Source organism: Cotesia glomerata, linkage group LG7 (genome assembly GCF_020080835.1).
Source record: "Cotesia glomerata isolate CgM1 linkage group LG7, MPM_Cglom_v2.3, whole genome shotgun sequence".
In the NCBI taxonomy this organism is placed as follows: Eukaryota; Metazoa; Arthropoda; class Insecta; order Hymenoptera; family Braconidae; genus Cotesia; species Cotesia glomerata.
The window spans coordinates 23,262,547-23,272,468 of record NC_058164.1 but is presented as its reverse complement, the minus strand read 5'-3'; the positions used below and the strand labels follow the sequence as shown (position 1 = coordinate 23,272,468).

Below are 9,922 nucleotides of genomic sequence, written 5' to 3'. Positions count from 1 at the left end.
TCGTTATACAGAGAGAAATGCTGAAAACAGTCAATATGAAGTAGAGGAAGGCCCAATGTATGAAGCTGGGATGGCTGATTAAGAGAATGTAAGTTATACGTACTATTTTATCAGTTACGCTGCCTGAAACTGAACGTTAAACTTTAAACACGTTTTTCTCGAAACTACTTTTTTCGATACGGTGATGCAGATATATTAGGTTCTAATCAGCCGATTTACTTGAAATTTAGCATGAATATTTTTCAACTATCTCGCTTTCGCACTAACTAATAAAAATTGAAAATTTCAAATTTGTAATATTTTTAAAAAATTGGAGGAAGTTGAAAAATGAGTAAAAAAATCGACTTCTATTTTTAAACAGCCGCCATTTTGTGAAAAAAATTTTTTTTTCAAGTTTTGTTGGTTTGTGCGACAATGACATTTGTACTGATCAATAATTTGGCATTGTTTTTTTTTCAGATGGATACAAAGGGAGAAATCCTTTTCACGAGGACACGGCCTTTTTTTTTTCTCTACTTCAAGGACTTATATCTTTTTGAAAATTTATTTTTTTTTTTTGAAATGTATTTTTTTGTATTCTTGAAATATTAATAAACAAATGTTAAAAAATTGTATAGTAAAAATATTAACTGCTTCTTTTATATTAATTGCCAAAAAACGCTCGAAATTCAGACCTCTAGACTAGAATACCCCCTTAAAAATAGTCTTTTTTTTTTTTTTTTGAGCACTTGAACTGAAATGATGCTTTATTAAATGTTAATTAATTTTTAAAACAATTTAAAAGATTAAAAAATAGAAAAATACTAAGAAGAACCAGAAGAAAGTTTTCATCAAGACATTATGAACTTTTAATATCGATATCATGATCATTACAAATATATGATGGGAAACTATAATTGAAGTTTATCAAGAAAAAAACACGTTTTTCACGTTAAATATTTACAGAAATTACATAGTCGTATAAAAAAATCGAATTTCGTGTCTTTCTGTGTTATACATTGTAGTTATTTAAGTACAATTTTGTCTCGTGAACAATCTGTAACGTCCACGTTTTCAAAAATTATAAAAATAAATAATTTATTTGTCCCCGGCTCGAAATTTGCTCGCCGGAGTCCAGGGTCATAAACGGGGATTACATTATCAATAACAAAATAATAAACAAAACACTTTATTTTAAATAAATCAAAGAAAAAAAAATACCTCTTTATTGGCCTGATCATGTTAATAAACGATATAAACAATATAAACAAATTAAACAATATAAACAATATATTAGAACACTCTTTTCACACATACTCGCGGTTCAAAATCGCGAACTAACTGTCAAGAGCTGGTTCCCCGCTTTCCCAGGAGACTAGCCGTCACCCCTGGGCCTAAATCTCTACCCCGAGAGCGAATGGAGAGTGTCTTCTTCGCCCCCACCTACACGGCTTATGATCACCTACCGTACCTCAGCTGAAGGCTTCGGCACGGGGAGAAGCACTTTCATCCGGTCGGTTCATGATACTTACCTGGGCCTTGGTCAGACTCCAGGTAGAGTATCATCCTCTGGAATTACTTGGTGAAGAGTATTCGCCCGAGTAATTCTCCCGAGAAAGAACTGCTTGCTTTATCGAGCCAAATTTTGGCGTTTATCATTTTTTGCCTAACTCTCTTGTAACGAAAAGGAAGAGTCGTTTTAGACACCTGTCCGGTGTTCTCGAAATAGCATTCAAAAATAATTATTTATTATTTTAATCGCAATTTCCTTCATTTTCTATCCATTCGTCTCGCCAAATTCTAAGTTTTTATTTTTGAAACTCAAATCTTTATTATTTTAATCGCAATTTTCTTCATTCTCTATCCATTCGTTTCGTCAAATTCACAATTCTTTATTATTTTAATCGCAATTTCCTTCATTATATATCCATTCGTTGATTTTTCCATACTAAATTGTCCTCGGGACTTATAAAATTTTCGCTTACCTAATTTATTTCTTACAAAATAATAATCGTCACTTCTTTCATTTTATATCCATTCATCACTTTCCCATACTAAATCTTGTTCGGAACTTAGAATAATTTTCCCAGTCTTTTAATTTCTTTTACAATTAATTCGCTCGGCTTCGTAATAATTTCTCACACGCTTATTTTCTTAATTTAATCATACCTTCGGTAACAATAATATAAAATTATTAACTAAATAAATACAATAATTAAATAATAATCGCCGCACTAATAACAATAATTGTTTCTATTAATTTTTAAGTAATTAACAACGAATAAACTAAAATACTCAATTACAAAAAGTAAAATTTGGGTCATAAATCATGTAACATATCTTCAACAAATGACTTCTAAAATTAATTCTTTTAGCAATGAACAGTCATTAATTATAATTTCGGTGTGCGTTGTAGTAGTTCGTGATATATTATAACAAAAGTCATTATTTATCATACAATTAATTCATTTTTTTTCAGACTTAGACAAATAATAAATAATAAATAACACTTATGATATCAAATTGAGCCGTAATTTATAACAAGTTTTATCAAAAATCACTATCTAAAAATTAAATAGATAAAAAATATTTTTTCTTTGATAATATCTTCCAAACAAACATATCAATTTTAATGTTATTTTGGAATAGATTACTCATTACTTATGACATATTCTTCACATAAAAAAGTTATACTCTTTAATCAAAGTAAACAATAACCCATCTATTGTTTAATTATTTTAACAACCACGCCATTAACCGGCGCCAAAAGGAAGCTACGAGGATTGATCGTGTAATTTTTGTCAGTTTTTTCGCAAGCGTCGGCTTTGTGGTTCTGCAGAATCTTAACAATTCCAACTTTAGTTTGCATTTGTCCAAACCGGGCTCCTGTTGATGAAAGAATTAATAAATTATCTTACCAATCTTCTAATTCACAAATTAACTTACCAATGCAATTGCGCGGTCCGTCTCCAAAAGACAAAAACGCCATTGCCGGACGTTTCGCTATTTCTTCTTCACTAAACCGCTCGGGATCGAACACATCAGGGTTAGGATAATATTTTGGATCGCGCTGGATCGCAAAACTTGGAATCCATACGTTGGTACCCGTAGGTATGGTTACTTTTGTCCCAGGAAAGGTGTATGGACTGGTAGTTTTCCGCATTACCGACGTTACCGGCGGGTACTTCCTTAGCGTTTCTGAAAACGAAAAAAAATTTTCATCAATAATCATTATGATTTATCAAATAAAAATATTTAACAATCCGAAGCATACCGTTAAATACTTTGTCGAGGTATTTCATGTTTTTAATCCCTTCGTAGGTAATCACGCCATTGTTTCTCTCCATTTCTTCTTTTATCTCTTCCCGCAGCTTGTCCTGTACTTCATGATTCATCGCAAGCTCAAAAATACAGTTGCTCATGGTAGAAGATGAGGTTTCAAAACCAGCAATGAAGAACACGAACAATTGGGCAGCCAGAAGTTCATCAGTCAGTTCTGCAATCGAAAACAATGAGTGTCAATTTGTTTCCAAACGATTAAACTTAAAACTTACCGAATTCCTCATTGTTCCAACTGTCCTTCATCATCGCCAGCAAGTCTACAAAATCGTGCCTAGAGATCCCATTCTTCTTTCTGTATTCAATGGTGTCTCTAGTGATGCCAACAAAGAAATCGTGAAGTTCACGGTCCTCAAACAGGCCTCCAATCACTTCAAACAACTGAGGCGCAAAGTTCCTCACCCTGAATTTGATCATATTCTTCCAGGAAGGCTCGAAGATCTTCTTGCCCATCTTTCGAAAGAGACTATCCTCCTCCGCGAGAGCATTAGCTTGCAATCCGAAAGCACACACACCAATTGTATCTGTTGTAAACCTTGCACTGATTTCTCTGATGTCAACTTCCTTGCCATCAAACTGGTCCAGGTACTTGTCCAGCTGGTCAGCGCACTGGGTTAACAAGTAGAACATGTCCTTGAGCTTCCCGGAAGTAAACACTGGCGTCATCTTGGGCCTGAGTGCACGCCATCTCTTGGATTCGATGAAGAAGAGATGCGCTGTCAGCGGCTCGTGCTTTTCATAGATGCGCATTCCTCTGTCCATAAAAAACTTGAAGTCCTTGATCAGAACATTCTTGATCAGCTCCATGTCGTTTAGTATCAGAACTGGCTCCCATCTCGTGAAGATTCCCACCATGGGTTCATTGGGATACTCGTCGTAGACTTTCTTAAGGTAGCTGCCCACAGATAGCCTGCCCAAGATCACATCTTTGATCGTTCCGAACAAAACTGTTGGCTTGGGACCAATTACGCCGCGCTCCTGCCAGAAATTGTACGTTGATGTGAAGTAGTAGTAAAGGAGGATCAACACCACCACAAGGCCGATTATTAGCTCCATGCTTACGGTTCAAATAAGACTGAGTTAACAAACGGCTGTGATATTATTTATACGAAGGCACAATTGGCTTATGTAATTTTTTTATTTACTACAATGACAAGACATAATTAATGCCGAATCATTGCAATTATGACGCATTGTTGTGATACAGCGATAAATTCTCTTGTTTGGTAAGCTAATAAGCCGTAGGATTGCGAGTCTAAGTTGGACTTTATAACAAAATGAGCGAAATTTACTAATACTGTTAATCACTAAACTGGTGGTCGGGTTATTGAAAGTTTATTTTTAAATTTGTGGCTGAATTATTCGCTCAGATACCAGATGACTGATAAGCAAAGCCAGGGAGTAACATATAAGTGGAGCATCCGCTCCACAATCTCGCGCGGTAAGAGAGGAGATAAACAGGTTTTAAACGAGGTCGAGGATGCTTCGATGAGCTGGTAGATGGCGGTAGTTTCCAATTTTACGGAGGTTCCTGGTCGATAAGAAGAGAAGTTATTCCATCGGTTGAAGTTGGGGTCTATTGAATTGATCTTTAGGATAGATTCCATTTTTAACTTTTTGCTAAGAAAATTGAAAATTGTCAAAAATCGGGAAGTTATTGTTTTCACCCCGTTTTTCAAAAATCAAGTTTTCATCAGATCTCGACGTTTTGAGGTCCTAGGAAGCTTTCCTGACTATTTCCGCGGTGATTTCACCGTGTCTATATGTATGTATGTATGTGTTTGTGTGTGTGTGTAAGTTTGTAAGTGTGTAAGTGTGTAAGTATGTAAACCTCATAACTTTTGAACGGTTGAACCGATTTCATCGCGGTTGGTGCCATTCGAAAGGGCTTCGCCAAACTTAGATTTCCTGTAAATTTGAACCGATTCAGACTGATAGATTTTGAGAAATTTGGAGTAATCTAAAAAAAAATAGGAAAAAAAATTTTTCAGAAGTGGTTTTTTTGGGATAACTCTTAAACGGCTTTACCGATCGATTCCAAAAACTAATCAGCTCTTAACCTTGAAAAACCACGTCTATCACCGCCAATCCGGTCAAAATCGGTTGATTCGTTCGAGAGATATCGTGAACGAAAGAAAACCGAAAAAAGTGTTTTTTCGGAGTTACTCCAAAATTTCTAGTTTGACCAATTGAAACTTAGTAATTCTTTATGAGGCTCAAAAAAATGCGTAGAATGCCGCTAACCGCGTAAAAATCGGTTCATTTATTCAAAAATTATTGTGGTTTGAAAATTCAAAAAATATTGTTCTATGAAACTTCTATCAGACTTTTGAGCTCAAAGAGCTCAAAATCATGGAATAGGTATCTTTTTGAGCTCGGAGAGCTCAAAAAAAGCGGCCAGGATTAACGGAATTAGCGGGAAGTTGCAGAGATGGCCTTTAGGATCAACCGTTTTCCTAATTTTTTTTTCTACGATTTTATCTAAAAGAGTAGATATAAAAAATGTTTGTCTTCATCATTGATTCTTGAGAAATCACAGATTTTATTTTATTTTACAAAAAGTACCGATCAGATTTCAATAAAAATTCAGGTAATGATAAAAAATAACATATTGTGGTATCTCTGATACTACTCTAAGCTTGTAAAATGTAATTTCGATCACTGCTTCTTCTTAGTGTTGCAGCACTTAGGACTCAATGTAATATAGACAAATTGCATTACTTTCCAATCACACCCGTACTTATTACATGCTTCGCAGAATATCATTCCGGACCCCAATATCTCTACCCAGGCAGTAGAAAAAACTTTTGGAATGTTATCAGTAGATGTACCATTCTGTAAAAAGTATCTTTTTTAGAAGTAATTGCAATTTAAAGTTACAACGGATAATTACCGTAGAGTAAACAAAAGTCAGTGGAATATCTTTCGAACTTTTGTAGTCTTTGCCAAACTTCCAGGTAATGATTGGCTGAGGGTACCCTTTCGCAGCACAGTCGAAGAGGACTGTTTCGTGCCTTGAATAGCAATCTACATCATCTTCTACGAAGTCTATGATTTCTGGAATCCCTGAATAAGAACATAGACTAGAGATAGATTAACTAATTTTTGGGATTGAATTGAATTTGTCTTTGATCACTAATAGGCATACCTTCGACTAGAACATTGAAAGTAAAAATTTTAATCTCTTCGGAATTGTGAGCAAAAATAACATGAGTCCCAGTGTCCTTCCAGTCAACATCCCATTTGGTTAATTTAACTGTAAATCGTTCGTCGTTGACTTGATAGTTGTCAAAATTCCAAAAATTGGAAATTTCATACCCGTCTGGACCGGACCTGAAAAATTTTGATAAATGACTACAGTACTGGCAACTTTCTGCGAAATTGTATGACTTACCACTTGAATTCGACGGGTAACGGATAAGCGTCGACTTCAAGGTCCCAAGTGTAACTGTAAGAGGTTCTGACTGGCTTTGAATCATTTTGAACCCTCATTGACAACTCCAAATGCTTTCTTTCTGCTCAAAAGTCAATGTGTTACTATTCTTGATAACTAACCAGCCCAAAAATACTTACCATGAGGCACTAGGTTAACTGTGGCTGAGTTCAGAACTGGGTATCGATAAAGGTCACATTTATATAAGCCAAAATCTTCAAGAGTGACGTTTTTGATATGCAATTCGATAATTTGAGTTTCGCAGATGTCGGAATCCCAAAAATCGACACTCGGACGATTGGAAACGTTGAGACGGATCAATTTTTGACTGGTTCGATTGTTCTGGAAATAAAAATTTTTAGAGGTTAAGGAAGTAAACCCAATTATCATACTGGATGAATTAGTGATATATGGATGGTTACTGGCCGAGACGTCTGCCATCCAAAAGAATATTTGTTGGGCTGATAGATGCAAATTTCACATTTTATTATGAAATCTTTGCCGATTTCCATGTGGGTAAGTGAGTCAGTTGATATTACCGGCACATCTCGAAATTCAGGGTAACCTAAATGTATGTAAATGACATAAGTATATCCAAATAACTAAAGTTGTAGTGCTAGGTTGCTATGCAATGATTGGTGTCAATTGGACTTTAAGTCAAGTTAATTACAAATTCAGAATTTTCCCCCCACGGAAAAATTATGTATCCTAGAATATATGATAAGAAAACTCACCGAAAAACTATATGCTAAGATATATCCTAGGATGGCTATCAACATTATCAACAATCTGAAAATTAAACTATAAATCATACACAATCGTTCAAGCAAATACGACGACTAATTTCTTTAAATTTCACAATAACATTTCCCAGAAAAAATCGAGCTACAGTAAAACAACATCATAGGACACGATTGAAACTAATGGTAATAACAGATGTAGAATAAAATAATAATTTATTCAATTTCAAATAGGAGGCTTCGCCCCATAGTAAGACCATCATTTTAGGGATCAGTTTTCGGAGAGATCAATTGACGTTGGGATCAAATTACAGGTATTAGTTGTCTTGGTATTAAATTCTGGGAATAAGTTAACGGCACACCTCCTAGGACATATTCTAAGATATATAATTTTTCCATGGATTTATATGCTAACATATATTCATGTGTTACGTCCATTGATTATGAACCAGACTGTAGATTAGACTAGATTATAGATCAGAAAAAAATTTTACAATAAAACAATTAAATAATAAAATCTCAGACATAAATGTCTTGGTGCAATTTTGAATTTATGTGCAGATTTTGTGCTCAAAAATAGGCGAACACAAACGCGCGTAATCGTGTTGCGCCCTTTTAACATTATTTTTGGGTGTGTTTATGCTCGAAAATAGGCCAACACAGACAAGATATGATTGCCGAGATATATTTGCCAAGATATTATAGGTTGAGAAATTATTAGGGGTCACCATCCGGGGTATATACTGCGCATCTATCCTAGCATACATTCTTTTGGCGAATTTTCCTATATTACTTTCGTAAAAGTGCAAAAAAGTTAGTGACTGATAACAACTTACGCTTCAGGGTTATCTGAAAATGTTTCACTTCTGAAGCTCCAGTAGAGTTAAAACTTTCACAAATATAATACAAGGAATGATTACTGCTAATGTTCTTAATTACAAATCCTATTGTTGGATCATATAAAGAATAATTAAATGGAACATCTGTCTAAAAAAAAGAAAATTATTTTTCTTACTATTTCGACATTAGGTAGTAATCTTTAACAATCGTTACTTACTCTGTTTTCAAATTGCAATCCAACCCTGTACTTGGGTGAAGTCGGACGGCACGGCAGAGTAACATCATTACCGACCTTTTCAACAAGCCGATAATGACCTTCTGTATCGTTTAGTACAAACGGAGTATTTACGAACAAGTGATCGAGCGCTGAAACGTATTTGTTGTATTTTTTAGCTTATAAAAGTTTCTGTTAAAATTTCAACGATCTTACATTTAACAAAGACATAAACCCATCGAACATTGGAACTATTATAAAGATCAGGAGTATATGGAAACTGATTTTGATAAAGTTTGTCAAATCCGTCTGGTAGATCAGCACAGCCGTACCATCCACTGTCGTTATAAACCGCTTTCTTACGTTCAAATCTTGCAGAATACACTTTGTCTGATGATAAAGAGACCGTTATTTCTTCAGGAGAGGTAATGATCTGTTTGAGAATCAATTTGGATGGAATTAAGTAATAACGTCTTAACCAACATTTTTAAAAAAATCGAGTTATTATGATGAACGTACTTAGTATCATAAGATTACTTAGTTCATCATAATAACTCGATTTTTTTAAAAATGTTGGTTAAGTCTTTATTGCTTAACTCCATCCATTTGATACTAGTTCAACAAATTTTGACTAATTATCAGAGATTCAAAGTACTTACTTCATTTTTGGGAAATTTTGGATACAAAAACGTTATTTGTTTAGTGTTTTTGCAATCTATTATCAACGACTCGCCTTCAACGATCGACAATAGTGTGAAATTTGATGATGCTCCAGTTCGTAAGTCCAAAAATCCTAAAATTGAATCAAAAGTCATAAATATATTTTTAACCATTAAATTCCTTTATTTTCTGTCTATTTAGAATAAATCAGTCGAAATTTTGCAGAAAATCGAAAAAAAAAATTTATTTTCTGGGGCACGACGGTCCCCTCCCCAAAAAAGCGTAAATAAAAATTTTTTTTATTTACTAAAGCAATTACCATCAAAATCTGGATATTCTCCTTCCAGAATACGTCGTAGAGAGGAAACCTCGATTCTTACGGGTCTTGAGTGTGACCTAGAAGTCAAAGAAAAAAAAAATCAAAATGAAGCAAAAAAAAAAAACCTAAGTTTAACAAACAAAAAAAAAATTAGGACGACGGTTGACCCTAAAGGCCACCTCTGCAACTTCCCGCTCATTTTGTACTTAAGCGCTCAAAATTACACATTACGTTTTTGAGCTCTTCGAGCTCAAAAATATGATTTTTGTGTCATTTTGAGCTCTTTGACGCAGTTTGAAGCCCCATTAATAATCTTCAAGTTTAAATCGATCGAGCCAGGAATTTCGAAGTAATTCCGAAAAAAGACTTTTTTCGGTTTTCTTTCGACAACGATAACT

The 9,922-nt window shown here is 34.5% G+C and overlaps 2 protein-coding genes across 2 annotated transcripts; both read right to left on the bottom strand.

Moving 5' to 3' along the window:
- Window positions 1-2,337: 2,337 nt before the first annotated feature.
- LOC123268298 (cytochrome P450 6j1-like) lies at window positions 2,338-4,659 on the bottom strand. The gene is made up of 4 exons (XM_044733252.1): window positions 3,534-4,659; window positions 3,254-3,475; window positions 2,926-3,177; window positions 2,338-2,865 (listed from the first exon to the last, which is right to left on the bottom strand). Exons 1-4 carry the CDS (start codon window positions 4,372-4,374, stop codon window positions 2,702-2,704), a joined length of 1,479 nt encoding a protein of 492 aa, XP_044589187.1. The 5' UTR covers window positions 4,375-4,659; the 3' UTR covers window positions 2,338-2,701.
- A 1,232-nt stretch (window positions 4,660-5,891) lies between these two features.
- LOC123269770 (macrophage colony-stimulating factor 1 receptor-like) lies at window positions 5,892-9,378 on the bottom strand. Its single transcript, XM_044735606.1, has 10 exons — window positions 9,205-9,378; window positions 8,762-8,978; window positions 8,549-8,697; window positions 8,328-8,478; window positions 7,174-7,316; window positions 6,892-7,093; window positions 6,713-6,833; window positions 6,467-6,651; window positions 6,212-6,384; window positions 5,892-6,153 (listed from the first exon to the last, which is right to left on the bottom strand). The coding sequence occupies exons 1-10, from the start codon at window positions 9,376-9,378 to the stop codon at window positions 5,977-5,979; spliced, it is 1,692 nt and encodes a 563-aa protein (XP_044591541.1). The 3' UTR covers window positions 5,892-5,976.
- Between the last annotated feature and the right edge of the window lie 544 nt (window positions 9,379-9,922).